Here is a 22,623-nt window from a genome sequence, read left to right as displayed (position 1 = left end):
AGAATTTTTAAATTATTTTTTTCTTATTGAAAAAAATACATTTCTTCATATATTTTTGGAAATTTTGCTAAAATTTAAGCAGATTGTCCCCAACACTCGCCAATATCTTGAAATTCATCAATCTGACGCCAAACCTGCATTCAGATGATCGAATGGTATTATATTCAGCTTTTAATTTATGCAAAAAGATTTAAAATTGGTTGAACAAAACGCAAGATATTTGAATTTTATTAAATTCAATATTTTAAAAAGTTGTTAAACTCGATATTGAGCTAAAATTCAAAAACTGTTCTACTTTGAATTTTTTGAAGCACGGTTCCAAAATCAGCGCTAAATTATGCTTCAAAAATTTTGATCGTTGACAGAAGTTCACGACTTTCGTTGTATTTTGTAAACTAGTGTAATCAACACTGCGAAACCATTAACTTTACAATGTCTCGGCATAACCTTAGAAAATACTTTTACAGTCTTCGAAGTCCCAACACCTAAAAACATTATAAATACACTACCTATCCTAATTTAATTTTTTAATATTTTTTATGTATTTCTTAGACTAAACTATAGCATTAAGAAACAAAAAAATATGTATATGTAAATGTACTAGTCTACGTCGGTTGACGAAATAAATAAAAAAAAAGTTTCTTCGGAAATTTCTGGATCAATCTTCGGAGAAAATTCCGAAGAAATCTCAACAAAAATAGCTGAAGAAACTTATGGAACATTTTTTGAAAAACTTCGGAAGAATTTCCGAAAAAATCTTTGACAGATTTTATCAAACTTCTTGGAACGACAATGGGACGAATTCAGTGGGCTTCGTGGCCGAACGATTAGCGGCGTCAGTCGTAAAGGTGTTTCGTAAGCCTCGGAGTGTGGGTTCGATTCTCGCTCCAGTCGGGGAAAACTATTCGTCAAACGGAATATTCTTCACTGGGCCACTGGATGTTATATATGTATTGTCCGTTGTCTCTGGCCGTAGACAGTGTAATTGTCTTTTCTTATTTTCATCCGTAGACGTTGCAAGAAGTTTGTTGACTGCACGGCCGAGGAATTCAACATTCGAATTTTTGTATAAATATAAGATTTTCCGTTGGACGAATTTCTGAAAAAAATCCCAGGAATGTGAAATTTCTGGAAGAATCCCTAGTGGATTTTCAGAAGGATTATTTTTCTAAAGAAGTTCCGAGATAAAAAAAACCTTTGATGATTTTTTGGAGAATCTGTAAACGAATTCCCGAGGGAATTTATTAAGGATTCATTAAAAAAAATTGAAACATTTTTTGAAGGTTTTTTTGAAAAATCTGAAGGAATATCTGTAGAATTTTCCAAAAGGATCCCTGGAGATTTTTTTTGCATGAATATCAAAAGGATTTTTTGAAAGAATCTCCGGAGAAATTTTCGAAATATTCTGGTTCTGGTGAAATTCAGTTGTACAGATTTACGTGTTTAGGATTTAGCCTAGTTTGAGATTTTAATAAACATTGTATTGGGGTTTTAAGGGATGTAAGGAAAAGTGCATATCCTGCTTCAGCAATGGTAACAATCTTCTGGGTAAGCGATGAAACGCACCTATAGAACAACAAAGCTTAGCTTAGGCCGACTACACATATCTATGATTGCTATTCCATGATTGACCGAAACCAATGACAGTTGCACAATGAATCAACTGAATAATTGACTGAGAGTGATTAACATTCTCTCTGTGTTTTCTTTAACGGCGCCGGCCACGTCCTTGCAGTTAGGTTAGGAGAGGGAAGGAATATAAGTACCAACCATTGTTATGTGGAAGTTGGCGTTAACCGCACATCTCCGCCAAATGTTGAAGGAAGGATTGTTTGTTAGTAGGAAAGGTATCGTTAGGTCGGGATTCACTCTAAAGAGTAGGGTGGCCCACACTTATATGAAAAACAAAAATTTCGAAAAATGCCAAGTCTTACCTCCTAAATCAGTTGTTTTGGACTCTCAGAAACTACGATCAAAATTTGAGCAAAATTAGTTGAGCCTTAGGGGGCGCTCAAAACGCTTGAAGTTTGTATGGGAAAACTTGGCCAAATGTATGCAGAAATTTTAAGTTTTCGAATTTTGCCGCTGGATAAATAAACCCTTTGGTATTATTGTAGGTGACTATATGCCAAAGAACTTTGTCGAAGACCCCGAAGTGATCCGACGGCTGTGAAAAAAGTTATACCCTAGGCAAAATGAGGCAAAGCATTGAGATTTCATTATTGATATTATTCCTTTATATGTATTGGAAAAACAACAATAAAGTTTATCCTCAATTTACCTGGGGTATAATTTTTTTCACAGACGTTGGATCACTTTGCGGTCTTCGACAAAGTTGTTTGACGTATTGAAGGCTTGATTATTGAAGGGTTTGATTATTGAAGGCTTACAGTGCCACCTAGCGGCAAAATTCAAAAACTGAAAATTTCTGCATACATATGGCCAAGTTTTCCCATACAAACTTCAAGCGTATGGAGCGCCCCCTTAGGCTCAACTGATTTTGCTTAAATTTTTAAAGTAGCTTCTGGGAGTCTAAAACAACTGATTTAGGAGGTAATACTTGGCATTTTTCGAAATTTTTGTTTTTCATATAATTGTGGGCCACCTTACTAAAGAGTGATATGATTTTTTTGATTCTAATGCCATAATCGCCGCGCTATTGTTCACTTCACACGGAAAGCAAACAAATTAAACATCTAAGCATTGTATAAATATCAACCATATTTATATTGAAAGATCAGAAGGTAGAACATTTATTACTTAAAAACACTTTTCACACTTCCTTCTGATAATTAATAATGCGCATTAGGTTCTAATGTTTTGTAATTAGGATCGATTTGGGAATGGAGTATTGTTATGTACATATTGTATTTCTGGTAAATTTTATAAGTATACCCGTTCTTGATCTGGCACAATAACTTTCCTATTTCTAGTACCTCTTAGTCAAAAGTCCACTTAATCCCGATCTAACTACATGTGGTATCAGTTGGTGGCACTGGTGTCACGGTGGTAGTCTTCGGTGGGCAATCACACGGCAGTACGCATGCCCCAGTTGCGTTGTTGCGCACGTAGCCCTGCTGGCAGAAACATCCGCAGACGCACAGGAGAATGCAAGGTCTAGGTTCACCCAGATTGTCGCACGTTTCCGGGCATGCCGTTCCACAGTCCGAGTACACTTCGTTTGGGCCTTTTGAGAAGTGTTGTTTGATGATAGAGGGTTTATTTGAAATCACATTTTAAATAACTTACCACAGGGTGGAACTAAAGCAGCGCAGGCTGCTCCAACAATCGCAAGAATGATAATTGCTGCAAGTTTCATCCTAGATGTGTTCTGATTATGAGATCTCAGCAAGATCATATTTATATGGTCGTTGATCTTCAACCAGCGGAATGATGCTGCAGTTTTGAACGTGCTCTAATGCATGTTTTCTTTATAACGTGCTCTGATCTGTATACTTAAGATTATAATGCTGTAGGTTCAATATGAATCAGTACAATAATTTATAAGGACTATCGTATCTTTATCCTTGTATCCTTGAATTACTTATAGAGTATATTAATGAATAGTTGATCCCTTGATACTGGGGCTGTCAGATGATGCATCACAACACAATGCTCAAGGGCCTAGATTCAAAAGGACAGAAGCATTTGGCACCATAAAATGATTTTTTTTTGACATACACTTTCCCTCATAAGTACGGGCCCACTGAAAATGTATTACTTTGTCGAAGATAGCAAAGCGGTTCGATGCTTGTAAAAAAAGTTGGGTTGAACCAGGTGGTCCCGAGGGGTTTCAGCGGAGTATTTTTACCAGGAATACTCAGGGGCATTTACAGGGGGTTCCAACAGGATTCCAGGGTGCCTCAGGTGGTTCCAACCAGAAGTGTCCCAGAGTGTCTCAGAGGCATTTCAGCGCATCCCTGATACAGACATACATACATACTTTTCCCGTGTTTTCTCGCTCTGCCGTCAATTTTCGCTTTCGGAAGAATTCAAACAAGCAAAGCTCTCAAAAGTGAACAGCGATCATCTGAAAACCTAAAGGAATTGCGGTCGCATTCGGAAGCTGTTGTAGCCGGACTTCGTTTGGGTTCGTTATAGGAAAAGAAATACCCATCAGCAGATCGCGAAAAAAGGCCACATGAAGAAGGGACGCGGATTGGAGTTGACACTCAACGGATGCAAAAGGAGCTAGTTGTGATTCAGCTGATGGATTCGCCCGCAGTGATAGTGCAAAAATACATAGGAGCCGTCGATTGGCCAACAGAGAAACTGGATTGAGCCATCCAGTAGACCGACGTCGATCTGGTTCTAGAAGAGGCGGGTAAGTTTTACCTTTCAGGACGCGCGCCATCAAGCAGCTGAAACTGCACCGCACTCGCGCTGAATACAACAAGTGATGTTTTGCCTTTCTCGTTCACTAAGTGTACTGGAAAGGCTATATGTTCACTCCAAAAATGACTTTTTGATAGAAGGCTCGGAGAGTCGAGTCACATATACCAATCAACTCAGCTCGACGAATTGAGGTGATGTCTGTGTGTGTGTGTATGTGTGTAATGTGTATGTGTGTGTATGTGTGTGCACAAAAAAAAAAATCTCACGTCACTTTTTGGTAGTAAACCTCAACCGATTTTAATGACCAATGGTTCATTCGACGCGGAATCTGTTAACATAGTTTCCTATAGAAAATGGTTCGGATCGTTCCAGCTGTTCCGGAGTTATTGCCATTTAGGTGTTCCGGACCGGTACCCCAAGAAGGAGCCAGATATGAAAATGCTTCAAACTCATACATGGGACACATCAATCCACGGCATTTTCAAAAACCAGATGAACGGTAAGCAGGAAAATAATCTCAGACCATATCTGGACCGGTAGTGATCCAGAACCGGTTCCGGGTGTCCCTCCGGAAGTGGCCAATTATAAAAGTGAAACAAGCCCATGCATGTGGCACATCAAATAACGGCCTTTTCGATAATTTGATGAACGATAGGCAGGAAAATAGTCTCAGACCATATCTGAACCGGTGGTGTTCCGGAACTGGTTCCGGATGTCCAGCTGGAAGTGGCCAACTGTAAAAGTGAACCAAACCCATGCATGCAACACATCAAATCGCGTCTTTTACGATAACCTGATGAACGGTTAGCAAGAAAATTGGCTCAGACTACATTTGAAGCTACCGGTAGTTTTCCGAAAGTGTTCCAAATCCATGCATGCGATACATTAAATCAAGGCTTTCTGACAACCTGAGGACCAGTTATCAAGAAAATAGGCTCTGGCCAAATTAGACACTATCGGTAGCGTCCTGGAACCAGTTCCGATTATCTCGATGGAAGTGGTCAAATTTAAAAGTGAATCAAACCCATGCATGTAACTCATCAAATCACGGCTTCTTAAGTAACCTGATGAACAGTTGGTCAGAAAATAGCCCCAAACCATATTTAGGAGAACTGATAGTGTTCCGGAACCAGTTATGGTGTCCCGTCGGAAGTGGTAAAATGTAGCAGGGAACCATACCATACCATCAAATAGCGGCTTTTTTAATAATCTGATGAACGGCCAGCAAGAAAATTGTCTCAGGAAGTGGTCAAATTAAAAAGTATTAGTATTGCATCTTGCATTGCTCTTTAGATTACCGTGCAAATGTTCAATCGTCTAAAATATTTGTTCACACGTCACACGCTAAGAAAATGTTACATACCGCTTGTGTTAAATTCACACATCGAACCGTTTCGTGTACAAGAACGCTTCGGTGAGTAAAAATTTTGCTCATAATGTGAGTAACGGCTTCCATACTCACATTTTGTGTAAATGAGCTTTTAGCGTTTGTTCCGAAAACGTTTCGAAATGGAGAGATTGTTTTTAAACGTCAAGTTTCGAAACAAATTCCACATCGGAAGCTTGTGTTTGCTCGTAAAAACTTTTATAATGTGTTCCGCAGCTTCTTATTCCGGTCGAGATTCCACATCAAAACTGTCCCAGCATGGACGAGCAACTCGATGGACAAAGCAGCCTTGAAGGTAAGGAGATACTGGCCTAAGTTTCGTTTGAATTTCTTGGTGATCGAAATCAATCAACAGGAAAATCCTCATCCGGTAAAAGTCAACGGTTTCATCTCCAAGAGGAAAGATCTCCAGCCGGCCGTGGAATGAATCATCCCGCTGCTAACCTAACGCTCGTCAGAAGTGGCTTGAGGAATTAGCTGTTCAATTTCGTTCCAGAAAAGTGGACACAAATTCTGGGAATTCATATTTAAAAAGAGTAATATAAAAACTTTTAAAGTAATTCCAGATTTTACTTCCGGCGCGGTTGAAAATCTGAATTTTTGACACGTAAGAGTCGTATTTTACGTCGTACGTCAATAAGCTGGAATAGCGGTTCGACGTGCGAAGAAAAATCGACAATCGCGTGTTGAAAATCAGATTTTCAACGCGCGCTCAGAACATTTCGTTTGCGCAAGAAATTTCTAAAGCATTCCATTTTACTAACCGATGAGTAAATTTTGCTCATCCAATTCTAAACAAGCGAAGCGTTTGTGGTGTGTAAAAATCACTCATCATCAAAACGCTTCGTGAAAACGCTTCGCTGTGTAAATTTCACTCATGACATTTTCAAGAACAGCAGTTACTCTAAAATGAGTAAACCGACATTTGCTCATTTTTTGTGTTGTCCCAGTTTAGCTCGGAGATGTGTGAAAAGAACTCAATTTAGAGTAACATTTTCTTAGCGTGTGTGAACAAATATTTTAGACGATTGAACATTTGCACGGTAATCTAAAGAGCAATGCAAGATGCAATACTGAAGGCATTTTATATTATTCACGGTGAGTTCGTACCTGTTTATATTATTGCGCATGTATTTTTTGTAAAAAAAAATGTGAATCCTGTACTTATTCAATGTTTCTATGCTTTTTAAACTTCAACTTGTAAATGAAGGGGGTAAGGTTTACTTTTCTTTTCGTTTCAGATAGCTAGTATAGTCACTTAAGCCTTAGGCATTAGGGCCAGGGCACTCGATGTAAATATCACTGTCCCATCCCAGGAATTTTCGCTGATATGGAGTGTGCATTAGCTTTCGTAGCCACGCCACTCCCACCGATTCAACGTACAAAACTCATTCCCCTGAAAATGAAACGATTGGTACGGTTGTCCCCGTTTCTTTAATTATCAAATTCAAAAACATGTGTAAAATTATTGCTAACTCAGTTCAATTTTTAATTTACAATTTTTCAAAAACATACAAAAAACATGTTAAACACTCTAACCAGTTAATCCCCCAGCTACTAAGGACACCCCGGCGTGGTCGTCGTCGATGGCGGCGGCGATGTAGTAGTGGCCGGACACGCTTCCTTCAGGACACACGGGCCATTGTCGTATTGGCGTACGTAACCGTCGCGACAGAAGCAACCTTCTACGCACAGCTCGATGCAGATGATTTCGACGTTCAGAGTGCTGCAGTTTCGTTCACAAGCCGTACCACAGCAGTTGTACAGCTCGTTCGGGTCGGCACATTCGTACACTCTGGTGGAGTCAGCTGGAAGATGTAGAATTTTGGCGTATGAGTGGGCGAAAATTTGTGTTTACAAGATAAACTTACAGCATGGAACTTCACTAGCATAGTAAACGCTTGCGATGAAGGCTACAATAATTATTATCAGTTTCATGATGATGAATGGTCCTGCATTAGAAGTGATTGAACTTTTATAGTTCCATGAACCTAGTGAGTTCCGGTTGCAGAGCAGATATGAAACGTGCATTTATGCAAAAACCACTTGCAATTCTGAAAGGCAGTCTTTGAAGATGCAGTATACAAATGATAAGAATACAGTTCATTCTCTCAGATGATCTGCGGATCATCACAGATTGGTTTACAGTGCTTCGCCGCACGTCGACATATTTATAATTTATGGGTAATGCTAATGCCGTACGGTACTGACGCCTGTATCCTGTTTGATCGTGGTTGGCTGGATTCATCAGTCACTTCACTTTGAGTAACCATTATTGCAAAAAAAGTAATCAACCTCTGGAAGGTCTTCAAAAAAGTTTAAATTTAACATATTTGTGACTAGTTGGTACAATCCACTACCATCGTCCATCATTCTAGCTGAAATGATACTAAGTGATGAGTCAGCATGCGACAATTCAACACCATGAGAAGTGCATTATCATCTTGTAATGAATTATACAAGTCAATGTACGTGCATAATCATTATCTTTGTTACGTTGACAAAATAAAACAAATAAATCCAACACAAGAAAATTGTTCTACAAAACAACAGCTATGCTCACGTACGCAGAAATGCGTACGAAGCTATGAGCAAGCGAATGGAATTGACCCACTGACCGTGTTATGGTTGTTACAGAACGTATAGTTTAAGTTTGTTACGTACGCGTTCGTAGATTAGTAAACCGTTGATATGACCAACTAACAAACTGTCACCATGAAACTTATACTGCTCCTCATAGTATTCATAAGTGTTTCGACGGCTCTCAACGAGAGCCTTTTCTGCGATCGTAAGTTGGGCAGCTTAATCAATAACAGCATTCACTCTTTTACTTATTCTTTATACAGAATGTACGAAACAGTACGAGAAGTGTGTCCCATGTCAGCCAATTTGTCCAAAAACTTGTGAAAATCCCGACGGGCGTGGTTTCTGCAACGAGCAGTGTCTTGAGCCGGTGAAATGTGTCTGCCAAGAGGGTTACTTGCGGGACGTTGCAAGTGGTTGGTGCGTTTTGCCATGTGAATGTCCGTTGAATTTGGATAATTCGACGACGGAAGGTTCATCCACAACAGAGTCGTGTACGAGCGATGCTATGCAATAAAAATGATGCAGAAACAACGTATGACTAAGCGTTTAGATTAATGGTAAATACCTACATACCTGATTATTTTAGTCACAAAGCGTAACATATAATACAGGACAGGTTACACTACCCAGAATTTCTCTTGAGATTCCTTACAAAAATGTCCCCCAGACATTCCTCCTAGGATTCCTCCCGGGATCCCTCCAAAGATTTCTTAAGAGTTTTCTCCCAGCAATCCTCCTAAGATTCCTCCAAGTCTCCTCCAGGAATTCTTCTCGGAATTCTTTCCATGATTTATACCGGGATTTATCCTTAGATTCTTCCCGAGAATCATCCATTAATTTCATTTGAAATTCCTTAAGGGATTCTTCACGGCTACGGCATTCAACGAATTTTAGCGGAAACAACGGACAAGAATTGGAACTTGGAATGTATTAACCCTTGCCCAGCAGGATAAACTGGCACAACTAGCCGATGAGGCATGCCGTATGAAGCTTGAGATCCTAGGACTGAGCGAAGTCCGTTGGCCGAACTTTGGAGATTGGCGTCGGGTCAAATTCTGCTATTCTCTGGCATACGAGGTGAACACGCTCCTCGCCACCGTGGAGTTGGTTTCCTGCTCAGCGCTCACGCCCATGCTGCGTCCATGAGGTGGGAACCTATTAAAGAGAGGATAATTGTAGCCAGATTCAGAACACGGGTTCGAAACCTTACCATGATCCAATGTTACGCGCCAACCGATGCTGACGAATTGCAAGATAAAGAGAACTTCTACAGTCAACTGAATGCTGTCGTGGACAAGACTCCGAAAGGTGATATCAAGATCCTCATGGGCACTTCATCGCGGAGCTTGGTTCTGACAACTCGGACTTTGAGCACGTCATGGGACGCCATGGTTCCAGAGAAATGAGCGAGAACGGTGAGTTGTTTGCAGAGTTGTGTGGCATCAATGACATGGTGATTGGGGGATCGCTCTTTCCTCATCGACCAGTGCACAAAGTGTCATGGGTTTCCCGTAATGGCGTCACGGAAAATCAAATCGACCTCATCTGCATCAGCCCATAATGGAGACGGAGCCTTCTTGATGTGCGGAACAAACGTAGCGCCGACATTGCGTCCAACCACCATCTCTTAAAGCGAAACTGGAAGCATTTCCTTACTTTTTGGTTTTTGATTATTTATTAAATAACGAAGCAATATTTTCAAAATCGGTTTTCGTGCACATGTAGAGTATGGATCAAGGTATCTTCTGAATTTTTTTTGTGGTGGAAAATGTTTTTCGTTTTTGCAGAAACCATTTTTGAACAAAATTTCACAAAAAAATGGTTTCTGCAAAAATAGAAAACATTTTCTACCTCAAAAAAATTCAGAAGATTCCTTGATTCATACTCTACATGTGTACGAAACCGATTTTGAAAATATTGCTTCGTTATTTAATAAAAAAAAAATCAAAAACCAAAAAATGAGGAAATGCTTCCAGTTTCGCCTTAATCGGCGGGATCCGGCTGCACATCTACAGGAGGAGAAAATCGGGCGCCGGTTCAACACACGCCGACTGGAAGACGCTGCGGTGAAAAAGTCCTTCGTCGAGGAGCTAGAGTACCGTGTTTTTTTTTTATGTGGGAGAATTGAATGTAACCACCTGCCCAACTCTCCTGCATCCCATTTTTGTTTCCAACTGACCAAGGCATGCTGATGAGCAATCAAAAAAAAATCATTGAAGACGATATGACGGTCATAACTATCGCCTTCCATAGCGCCCACCTTGGCGAGTGAGTCCGCTTTCTCACTGCCCGGGATCGAGCAATGCGAAGGGACCCAAACCAAGGTGATGTTATATGCTTGATTGATAGAGCACTCGAAAATGATCGTATTTCGCTTAGGAAATACGTGGAGTGCTTTACCGGCCTCATTGAGCGAATAGCCTCAATGCGTAGTGTATAGCCGCCCATTCTGCGACATATACTGAGCAAGGACATTGAAGTTTGAAACTAATCGGTAAACTATCAGTGCCGGGCCGACTCAAGACGCAAGAGACTCCGGCAATCCCAGGGTCGGCTAGCTACCGGGTAATCAAGGGCACTTTCGCGATACAAAAACACTACACCAAGAACATTCACGTTTCTTAATATAATTTTATTAAAAACCTAATTGTGGCGTGTGCGTGTTGTTCTGTGTATAATTTGAGTGTGAATTTGTTATGTGTTACCTATTCTACTCGGTGGTACCGGTACATACCGCTGCTGTTTGATGATGGTGGGTTCGTTGGCCGACACAGCGACTCCAGTCGAGCTGTGCGGCCGGAAATCTCGCCGGATGGCAAGGCGAGTGGTGTCTAGGCCGGTACTCGGCCGACGGGACCAGCGGGCGTTGCTGGGGGGGGGGATGCAGGCATCTTCCCTCGTGGACGCAATCGGCCGGCCGTGGACTAACCACCTTGGACGGCCGAGAGGGGAGAGCTCCTTTACGTTTAGGGCATTCGGCCCGAGCTGTTAATCCTTCTATGAGGACTGGCGATTAGGCGCGGGAACCGTTCCCGGTTCCACGGGCCGAGCCGTGTGCTGGACGGAGACCTTAAAGGTCCATTCAAAAGAGGTCCTAATGGACGGTACATATTGAAAATAATCTCTAGATTAACTGCAGGGTATTCAATTTACCTGAACGGTATTTATTCCCATTCAATCCCTTGACTCCTCTCGAGGGGGGGGGGGGGGGGGGGTTTCTTGAATTTCTCGTTAACTTTAACCACTGCACTACGGAAATCACGTCTACAGCGCACGGACGCCTGATTTTTCTGAGCCCAGTTTTAAGCAATGGCCGTGCTCTCTCTTATCATCCCAAATTCCCTCTTCCGTCATTTTTTTTTACCATCCTTGTATGTAACATTTCGCTCCACTTGCTCATTACTCCATCCATGTTTGATTTTGGTAGCGAAACTACACAGTTACAGCGGCACAGGACCCTAACGCTTCTGTGGTACTTCTACTGATCTTACACAAGAAACGTGAAGGGTCCGACACTTGAGGCATGTCGGACTTCGGATACAGAGATATATCTTCACAACGCGACTACTCGGTGTGGAGTTACGAATAGGAATGAATTTTATTTTACTTGACACTTAAGAACTAAGTTTTGAGTACAGCAGAAAATAGGAAGTAGGTAGGTTAAACAAGAATGGCAGAACGACGCGCTAGAGTTGTTTGGTAAACTACTCGAGTCTTGCATATGCGTGTAATTTATTGCGCGCATATGGAAGCACTTTAAGAAGGTTATGGAAACAAGGAAAAGGTTTCGTTACTGACTGCATGTTTTGGTAGGCAAAGAATTTGGATGGAGGTTTCGGGTTTTTTGTGTCACGCTGAGAAAGTGTTTAATTTATGACGGAAAGTTATATTGTTTTATGATAAAGTCCGAGAAATGTTGAAACGAGATTTACGAGATTTGTGGGAGAACTGTGCCACGACACACTCAACATATACTACAAAACAAAAATCTACAATTCGTAACCAAACGGTTACAAGTTTATGCGCTATGAAGCTCATTATAGGGACAATGGAAATTCGCGGCAAAATTTCTTAAATTTTGCGGAATTCTATTGTGAATTTCGCGGCAATGTCGCGGTCCCATGTTTTTGACCATTTGTTGAAGAAAACTTCAATTTTGCTTGTCAAATGAATAATTAATTTGGTTTTGTGAGTCGCAAAAATAAATTCAGCGAAAAAGCAACAAATTTGAAGAAACATCAGTAAAGAAGCATGCAATGAACTTTTATTATACAGATACGGAATCGTAAATGATCCCAAACTGTCGGAAATTATCTGTTAATTTGTGACTAGAAAATTTAAATTATTGGAAATATGTGAGGTATTTTTACAATTTTGTCAAATATCGCGACATTTCGCGGGATTTCTTAAATTTCGCGGCCAAAGCCCAATTTCGCGGATTTCGCGGCTTCTGCGAAATCACGAATTTCCATTGTCCCTACATAAAATAAACCAAATCCAGTGGAATCATTTGTTTTTGACCCGTCAGTGAAAAACCTTCTGTCGCACTTGGTATGACCAAACTTGCTTGCAAAAATTTTTGGAATGTGCTCCGATCGGAGCGGATCTAAGATTCCACGGATTTCTTGCATCATGGTCAAACCAAAATCTATAGTGGAATTGGAGAAGTCTGGGAAGCAGTCGCGGTTGAGAACATTCATTTAAGGATGAACCTCCAGAGTCATGTACGAGTAGTACACTGTCATAAATTTTGTTTGATGAATTCGTTCGATGAGCTTCTCAAAGTTTTCAATTACTAATGGATTAAGCACCTCACAGCGGATGAGGAACCTGAACGTTGAACTTTTCGTCATTGAAATCATCGTCATCATCAAACATTTGAAAGCAGTTTTTTCGTTCAAAACAAAAGTTTTTGCTATGAAAATATATTCACTGTACTCCACATGAGCAATATAGTGCAGTGAATATATTTTCATGATCCTTGTATTGATTTGCAGCGAGAAAACTGCTTTTTATTTTCCGAAAAATGATGACGGATGCTTGAGCCTTAACGACAGTTCCTCGAAACGATCTGATAAAGGAATACTGCTGCTAGTACCTCCAAACTCATTGTGTGCGTCGAGTTCATGCAGCCTAACGCGATCCGAAGACAACGAACTGTATACGCTCTAGCTTCAGGATGTGTGTTTTCGCGGTGGACTGAAAGCAAAAGCTATCGTATTCGAGAACCGACAGTATCGTTGTACGATAAAGCTTTATCAGATCTTCCGGGTGGGCTCCCCACCATGTTCCGGCTGACCAGTTGAAACGTTGGTTCGAGCACTCTGGAAACCTTTTTCAAGTGTCGGCCACGCCATCAACACCTCAGCATGATCCGCCAAGGGTTCGATGCATTACCCATGTCAACACCGAAGCTCCATCAGTGCAGGAGATAGAAACAGCCATCCGTAGCATGAAATCGAATAAGAGCCCCAAGGGTCGATCGCATATCAGCTCTGATGTTCAAAGCTTAACCAGTATTATTCACACAACTACTGCATCAATTATTCTGCAACATATGGGAAACCGCGACATTTCCAGCCGACTGGATGCAAGCGATGCAAGGCGTCTTAGTACCCGAGCAGAAGAAAATAACAAGTGAATAACATATCAAGGTATTTATCTTAAATATTACCAAACTTTGATATGCCCTTCATTAGGTGGTAATAAGAGGCAAAATAACAAAAACGAATACCAAAATTTAGTATAAATAACACCTAGAAAATAACAAGTCTTGTTATTTCAATAATCAATGCATACCTAAAATTTCAAGTGCTGTATTTGTTATCCCAAAGTTATCGAAAAAAAAAACTAATAACATTTCTTGTTATTAAATGTTTCATTTGTACGATGGTTTCATGATGTAATAACAAATCTTGTTCTTCGGTTATTTTCACTGCTAAACCAACAAATACTACATCAATACCAAACTCTGCTCAAATACCTCCAACTGTTATTGTGATGTTCTCACAACATTTCGTAGAATAACGCAACAATAACAATTTTAGGAATTAGAGCACATGTTGCTCTTCGCATGGTATTTGTAAGGTATGCCCTTCTGCTCGGGTAAAAAAGGGTGACCTGACTATATGCGATAATTGGCGGGGCATCATGTTACTGTGTATCGTTCTCAAAGTCCTCTGCAAAGTGATGCTTGATCGAATACAGGAGAAAATTGACGCAAATCTCCGACGGCAGCGAGCAGGATTCTGTGCCGGACGATCCTGTGGGGAACATATTGTCACGCTCCGTATCATCCTGGAGCAAATCAATCAATTCCAAGCGTCTCTCTACCTGGTGTTCATTGATTACGAAAAAGCTTTCGACCGTCTCAATCACTGAAACATGTGGGAAGCCCTCAGGCGCAAGGGTCTCCCTGAGAAAATCATCGGCCTCATTGAAGCACAGTACAGGGCATTTTCGTGCAGAATACTGCACAACGATGTTTTGTCCGATCCCATCCGGGTCGTTGCTGGAGTGAGGCAAGGATGTATATTAGAGTGGGTCATCGTTTATATGAAAAAAAATCAAAAATTCAATGGTATCCCATCAGATCAAAGCTTTTTTGATCTCATTTCAGGACCCAAATGAGTGTGCAAAATTTGGGCACGATCGGTTATGTCTACGTTTTGCGCATTGCGTTTGAAGTTTGTATGGGGTTTTACATGGGAAAACACACTTTTTTGCATTTTTCTCATAACAAGCTCGAATTTTTCTAAAATCGTGTAACCGATAAAGTGAAAACATAGCCTAGGGTGTCCTGAAAAACTTTATCGAAGACCGCGAAGTGATCTGATGCGTATGGAAAAAGTTATAGCGTTGACGTTGCTTGGCGAAACAGCATCATTTTGTTGCTACATATTGTTATTCCTTTACATGTTAAAACATAAGCACATGCATGCGGTTCGTTGGTTATAACTATTTTCACAAGCATCGGATCGCTTTGCAGTCTTTAACAAAGTTTTTCAGAACATCCTAGGCTATCATTTTACTGTATCGGTTAAAAAGTTTCAGTCAAACTTTTTCAACTTATGACTAAAATGCGAAAAAGTATGTTTTCCAATACAAAATCCCATACAAATTTTATTTGCAATGCGCAAAGTGTAGACGCAACCGATCGTGCTCAAATTTTGCACAGATACTCAGGACCCGAAACGGAACCAAAAAAGCTTTGATCTGAGAGAACGGTTCCGATGACCCACACTAATGTATATACTATCGCCGCTACTGTTCCTCATCGTAATCGACGAGATCCTGGTAGGTGTGACTGACCGTGAACCAAATCGTGGATTGCTGTGGCAACCCATTACCATGGAGCACCTAAATGAATTCGAATTGGCTGAACGGCGCTCTGATATGCAGAGCAAGCTCGATGATCTTGCCAATCGCTTCTCAGCGGCAGGTCTTACCATCAACGCCAACAAGACCAAATCGTTGAATGTAAACACGGTCAACCCTTAGTGCTTTACGGTAGCTGAGCAATCAGTGGAGAATGTTGCTTCCAATATCAATATGGCGGCACCAAGATCGACATAGGTGCATGGTTCAAGAAGGAGAGGGCTGCCTTGACGAGTTTGACAAATGTATGGAAAACAATCAGATATGTCGGTGCACCAAAATCCAAACTTTTAATTCAAGCGTGAAACCTGTGCGCACGCCAGTGAAATTTTGTGTGTATCAGTGGTGAACACGCAATGACTGCAGGTCTTCATCAATAGATGCCTGCGGTATATAAATTGTGCATGGTGGCCTCACAATTGGATCTCTATCGTCGATGTCATCAAAAGCCAATAGTGACAGAAATTCGGGATCGTATGTGGAGGTGGGTCAGTCACACCAAGAGCCACACTCTACACAGGAGCGAGATCGAAATCTGCCAACAAGCGTTAGATTGGAACCCAGCAGAACATCGCAATAGAGGCAGACCCAGCGGCTCATGACGGCACAGCTCCAACAAGGAAATAGAGGAAGTCGACAGGCGAAGGCGGGCAATCGCCCAGAATGGAGATCTTTCAATTCGGCCCTCTGCACCACCATGGGTGCTCAGGACTGAACAAAAATGCAATCTTCGGATTAATTTTGTCGGGTGTTTTGGGTGTTTTGCATAAGGAATGCTCTTCTGGGTGGCTTCCCAAGTAGCACCTGCAACTAAAATGTAAATGATCATCGTTGCAAACATGTTGCAACTGAGTTTTCATGAAACAAACAAAATTAAAACCTATTAAAATCCCTTTGTTAATGCCAAACTGAGGTGTAACAGTTTTATAACAACTAACAAAATGAAAACAAACGTCATCATTAGTCGAAACTTGCGAAACCAATTTGTAACTGAAGTATAATCTGATTGTTTCAACGAATCTTAGTTACAACCGTTTACAAACCAAATCAACCAAAACATTGATTCTGATTGTTATAAACATTTTGCACCTGAAACTTATTTAGAACATAACGAACAATTTTGACAGGAGAGGTAGAAGTTCCAGAATGTGCGGCAAAATGTTTTTGTGATCATGAAAAATATAAAATGCACTATAAAAAACCAAAATGTGTCAAAAATAATGAAATCATGTACAAATAAAATGTAAGCATTTCTTTATAAATTTATCGACACATTCCAAATTTTATAGAATTAAAGTGGTAAAATAGACAAAAAATCTGATTGGAAGTATAATATTGACCCAATAAAAAAATTCTGTCTCATTTTCGCAGTACTGAAGGACTGGTACTTACCACTGGGAAGATTTGAATATATGGGGTTTTGAGAAATCTTACGTAACGTACAAACATATTAGGAGTTTCCCACGGAAAATGTTACAATGGGATTACATTTTTTACATAAAACGTGAAATTTTCGTTACGTAATAAATGGACAGCCTCTTGTCGACGTAAATAGGAAGTGCGTCTGCTTTTTTGGTTGTTTATGTCCTGCACGGAAAATTCAAACTACCTTATTTTGGGTCCATTTTACCCTAAAATGAATACATCAAATTGATTAGTTACCCAAAATTAGGTTGTTTTTCCTCTCTCTCCCCCACAGATGTTGTCGTAAATAAACAGAGATGCGTCTATCCAACGGGGGCCCTTGAAGCCAATAAGCCAATTTTGAGTAAATGTTGATTTACCCAAATTTTGGTTGAAAGAAGGGGGTCTTGGGTTGAATTTACCTACTCTTGAGTATATTTTTAGCTGGAGATAAAGGCAATTTACCTTGCGTGAGTTTAATCGATTCACTCAAATGTTGACTTATTGAGCCGAACTATAGGATTGCGTCAAAAGCGTCCAATTTTGGGTAGTTTGGCGGTTCCGTGTATCACGTGCAGCATTGTTGTACGTTGTCAATACGGATTCCCATAAGCATGATTTAGCAAATAGTATCTTTCTAAATTCTAAAATGAATTTTCAGCATTTTACGGGTGCATTAAATAAGCTGCTGAAATGCACTCCGTCAAAGCAATATGGCGTGTAAATTTTTACCACAAATGCCTAAATTTTCACTCGTAAAATGATAGGTAGACTGAGGCGCGTTGAGAATACGGAGCTAAAATGCGTAACTTACCGATAAATCTGGAACGGCACACAAATTGACGGTCTCGGTCAGCCTTATTTGCGGTATATTTCTGCACACAATATATTAATCACATGAACGAAACTGTTGATGCATTATTACTGGCAGTGACGAATGTGGTGACTAGCTGACTAGTTGTCGCATCGGTCATCATTTTTTAAGTCGACTATAAGTTGTATCTTGATTATAAATCGATTGCGTATTAAAACCGGTTATATCACGAATGGATGTTTTATATTGGCTCCACCTCTTGCGCTTTTTTGGTTGCAATTTAGTCGTGAATAAGACGATTGGTTTAAATGGCATAACTTTCAATATAGTTGCATACAAATTACAAGAACTTATTAAAGTCCAAGTGTGTTGCTTGGGTTTTCATGTATACGCATTGCTATCTTAGATTTTTTAACATTATATTATTTTTTGTGCACTAGCAACGGCTGTTTTGAAAGAAATAAACCTAAAAAACGATAGATAGTAGACACTACGCCTCTTTAAAAAGGTAAAATCTCAAGGCCGAAATGATGGAAATGTAGATAAAAATCGTTCTAGATTCAAAGACTGAGAAAGCCAATTGCCCTTTCCATCATATTTTCAGTCGTAACACCCCATACTAAACTAATAAACTTTTGAAATATAAGCCGCACCCCGATGTCCATGAACAGTTTTCAAACTAAATTTTTCACACTAAGCCGTGTAGACTCAACTATGAAAATCAGATTCCTTGTCCACCCATATAGATGTATTGTCCATAATCAATTATGAAACCTTGAAAACATAGACTTTGGGCATATCCCTATCCCCCTTTCTCAGTCAAATACTCATACAAAATAATGGTACATTTCAAATGATTAAGTATACATGCTTCGTATGAACCAGAAAACAATTTATAATTGTTAGTTTCCATAAGGTTTTTTTAAATCAATTTTTATCATCAACACATACAGATTACATTTTTCTTGCTTTTGATAACTACAAATACCAAATTTGTTGATTCGAATAAAAACTACAGCTTGAAATTTATGACATTTTGAAGTTTGAGCGATGTCTTATTTACTAAAAATGAATTTGCTTAATAGTCACCTTCATAACATAACATCGTTCAAACAAGTGAGCTTTGACATTGCATCATATTTTATGTGTTTATGAAGCTTAACCTACGATTTCCTTCAGTTGTTCAAACGGGAGCCGGTACAGCAGTTGTGGGTACCCCAGACGGACAATCGCACAGCAAAACGCAGACATAGCTGGCATTACGCACGTATCCATCCATGCAAGCACATCCGGGAGAGCACGCGGTACAGCTGTTTCCATACGGAGAATCACACGTTGCTGGGCACAGCGAGGCACAGTCCTGGAACACTTCGTTCGGGCCCAAACATTGCTCTGTTGAAAATAAAAGCAAAAAGGTTAGATGTGGAAGACTTTTCTGTCTCAATCGGGAAAATTCCACTTACTATCACACGGAATATCAGCAGCGATAGCGGATGAGACAATAATCGCAAAAACAGCAATGGGTAGCAACTTCATCTTGAGGAGTGATGATCTCGTTCAATAAATCAAGGTATTTATACGGATTTCCTGGGATGTGGTCACGTCCGACTTTTACGGTCACCTGTTATATGTATTATTTTATTTTCCAGCTTGAAAGCTGATTTAGATGCTCGTCGGCACTTGATCAAGGCTTCCTAATTCCTTGGAGTTTTTACCTCTGAATGAATTTTAGATGAAATCATGGACATATGTGTATCTGATACAGAAGAAAGTTGATAAGAATCTCATGAATGAGCAACAGTCGTTTCGTGCAAAATTTGTGTGATTTACGTACGTTGAAAATCATTGGTTCTCAAAAGCGACCATAAGGAGTAGACAGTAGAGGGTTAAACGTGTAAATATGCTTGGTTTATTATTTAATAAACTTGGAATTGTTTTATACTTAAACAATAAAACAGATGATCGTCAAGATCGGATATGATTTGATGATCACGTCCCAAGAAATCGCCGATCAGGAAACCATATAAATAATTTGATTGAATCAACGAGATCATCATTCTTCAAGATGAAGTTACTAATCATTACTGCTGTTGCAATTATGGTTGCGTTTGCTGGCGCTGCTAATATTCCGTGCGATAGTAAGTAGCGATTTGTAGATTGTGACCTAAACGCCACCTTATCTAACTTTGTTTTCATTTCAACAGAACAATGCTTAGGCCCGAAAGTGTTCCAGGACTGTGCCTCGCTGTGCCTCGCTGTGCCTCGCTGTGCCCAGCAACGTGTGATTCTCCGTACGGGAACAGCTGTACCGCGTGCTCTCCCGGATGTGCTTGCATGGATGGATACGTGCGTAATGCCAGCTATGTCTGCGTACTGCTGTGCGATTGCCCGTCCGGGGTACCGACAACTGTAGTGCCGGCTCCTGTTTGAACAAATGAAGGAAGTTGTAGGTTAAGCTTTATAAACACTTAGCATATGAAACAAGGCCCAAGCTCATTTATTTGATGCTTGAACGTTGTAATGGTATCTAGGTGAAACAAGTTCATCTTTAGTAAATACGACACTGCTCAAACGTAAAAATGTTATAAATTTCAAGCTGTAGTTTGAGTTTCAATCGACATTGCATGGTCAATTTCTCGATTTTTGCTTAGGCTAACCAAGCCAAATGGAAATTACAACGTTTGATTGCCTTGACATTCATGCACATAACAGAAACACGTGTTTGATGAACAAATTTAGATTTCTTTTCGCCATTAAAATCTCATTCCGTTCATTAAACATGTCTTTCTGTTGTGTGCATAAATGTCAAAGAAATCGAAATTTGCATTGTTTTTTTTTACATAGAAGTTAATAAAAACAAGAAAAAGTAACTTTTTTGTATTGATGATCAAAATCGATTCAAAAAAGCAAGCCTATAAATATACAAATAAAAAGTGCGTTCTGGTTCAAATAAAAATTGTTTATTAATCATTTGAAACAGAGTAAGATGGGGCAAAAGTTCGGCCCTAATTGAATGTTTATTTTTTCCCAAAAACTGGAAGAGATCAAAATAAAAGAATACCGTACACTATTTCTACCAAGCATGAGCAAAACTTTGTTGAAAGAAAGTTATGCCACATGTCTTTTCATTTTGAAGTTATACGGATATACCGCTATGTGTACCAAAAATATACGCAAAAAGTTGGAATCTAGTGTTTGTCTAATTTACCAAACTGTATCATCATATTTTAAGGCTTTTAAACACTAGGCTACGGGGCTATAATAAAATTTTAAACCGCTGCAAAAGACGCAAACAGCAATATTTTAAAATAAAATTTTGAGGTTCACTTCATTATTAGTTGTAGTTTGAATTACGCTGGGAGCCCCAAAAGTTGGAGCCACGAAGACAGTTTTATTCCGTTGGACGTCTGGCCCAGGAGGGGTAAAAATTGCATAACCTTCCTTTCAGCAAGACCCTATTAGTTGGAATTCAAATGACTCCATATGAAAAGTGGTTAGTTCTATATATTTGTATATATTACGTCACGCCAGTGGGCTAAGAAGTATATTAGTGGTGTAGAACTTTTTCTAGGCCTCCAAAACATTTTCAAGTTTGAGTCTAATTTCTATGCGCTTGTAAAAGATTTTGAGGCGCGCAAGGATTAGATTTTTTGTGCTAAGCTAGGTCTTAAGCATATTGAATTTAACTATAAGTAAAACTTGATGGTAACATACTGTTTTTGAAATAAAAATCATGTTTTTACGAAAGTAAGACGAATAAAGCCTGTATCCGAAAACTCCGAGTTCTTGCAGGTTCTCGTCGAGCATGATTCATGCCTTGTGTCGTTAGAGGATGTTACCATCCAAAGCGAAACCAATATACCACACCCACTCGAAAGAGGCCAATAAGTCGCAATGGTAGGTAGAATTTTTGTGTAGGAGTTTTTGGCATTTTGTGTAAGATGAGGGAAAACAGCTAAACCGTAAATTAAGGTCCCCTGTCTTTAACATCCACTCCTTACTACGACCATGGTGAATTGAACGATTCACATCTCTCATAGACTGACACTGTGATATTCTAAGACGTGGTACACCTGGGCAGCTGTAAATGGTTCCGAAAGGGAGGTAAGAGAGGAAAGGAGGAAAGAAAGGAAGAGAGAGAGGTGGAAGAGAGTGGACTGGTACGAGGTAACGGGCAGAAAGTAATTTGCTGTCAAGCAGGTCGCACTTACCGGGACCGATCGAGTCGGTTAAAAAAAGTTCTGTTGAAAAAGCGTGGTAGAAACAAGGAACAAGTAAAGTTCCTTTTTCAAAAACGTAATCCAAAGTTGAGAAGCTGTAGGTGTAAGGAAGTTGTGAACCTATCAACGAGTTTTACTCCGGGACTGTGACTACGAACCTCCGGACACGCGGTGCATCGATCTGGCCCAGGAAGACTGGTGAAAACTGATCGGCGATCTATGCACTGGTGACCAACAAGCCAAGCCATCGTTGCGCCACACGCCACGGGTACCGGTAACCGCAGTCATTGAGGTGCGGGCGGGCGGTAGTGAGGACCGATGTGTTGCCCGTCCCGTCTGCGAGTGCTCAGACGTCGGTTGACCAGTCATCGTTGACCCCCTTGGCCAGTGAAATTTAGTCCTTCAAACGCCGCTGGATAAGTAGAACCCCAACACCGCACGTGACCCAAAACGCAGGATTGTCCGACTCCGCAGTGGCCAACAATATCAAGCCTTCCAGA

General features: G+C 40.2%; 1 protein-coding gene and 1 long non-coding RNA gene across 2 annotated transcripts; one reads left to right on the top strand and one right to left on the bottom strand.

The window, feature by feature from the left end:
- Positions 1 to 2,966: 2,966 nt before the first annotated feature.
- On the bottom strand, positions 2,967 to 19,439 carry LOC109400704 (inducible metalloproteinase inhibitor protein-like). The gene is made up of 5 exons (XM_062848493.1): positions 19,367 to 19,439; positions 19,167 to 19,295; positions 7,288 to 7,530; positions 3,250 to 3,306; positions 2,967 to 3,187 (listed from the first exon to the last, which is right to left on the bottom strand). Exons 1-5 carry the CDS (start codon positions 19,437 to 19,439, stop codon positions 2,967 to 2,969), a joined length of 723 nt encoding a protein of 240 aa, XP_062704477.1.
- LOC115269668 (uncharacterized) lies at positions 5,682 to 6,282 on the top strand. The gene is made up of 2 exons (XR_003898843.2): positions 5,682 to 6,017; positions 6,078 to 6,282. It is a non-coding gene; the product is annotated as an uncharacterized LOC115269668 (long non-coding RNA).
- Positions 19,440 to 22,623: the final 3,184 nt, after the last annotated feature.

Source organism: Aedes albopictus, chromosome 2 (assembly GCF_035046485.1).
Source record: "Aedes albopictus strain Foshan chromosome 2, AalbF5, whole genome shotgun sequence".
Lineage (NCBI taxonomy): Eukaryota > Metazoa > Arthropoda > Insecta > Diptera > Culicidae > Aedes > Aedes albopictus.
This window is presented reverse-complemented; position numbering and strand designations above follow the sequence as displayed.

Coding starts and splice junctions, on each gene's coding strand:
- LOC109400704 (XM_062848493.1), bottom strand. CDS start 19,439: ATGAAGTTGCTACCCATTGCTGTTTTTGCGATTATTGTCTCATCCGCT. Junction 19,296..19,366: donor TGCTGATATTCCGTGTGATA/GTAAGTGGAATT, acceptor TATTTTCAACAG/AGCAATGTTTGGGCCCGAAC. Junction 7,531..19,166: donor TTGCATGGATGGATACGTGC/GTAATGCCAGCT, acceptor TACATCTTCCAG/CTGACTCCACCAGAGTGTAC.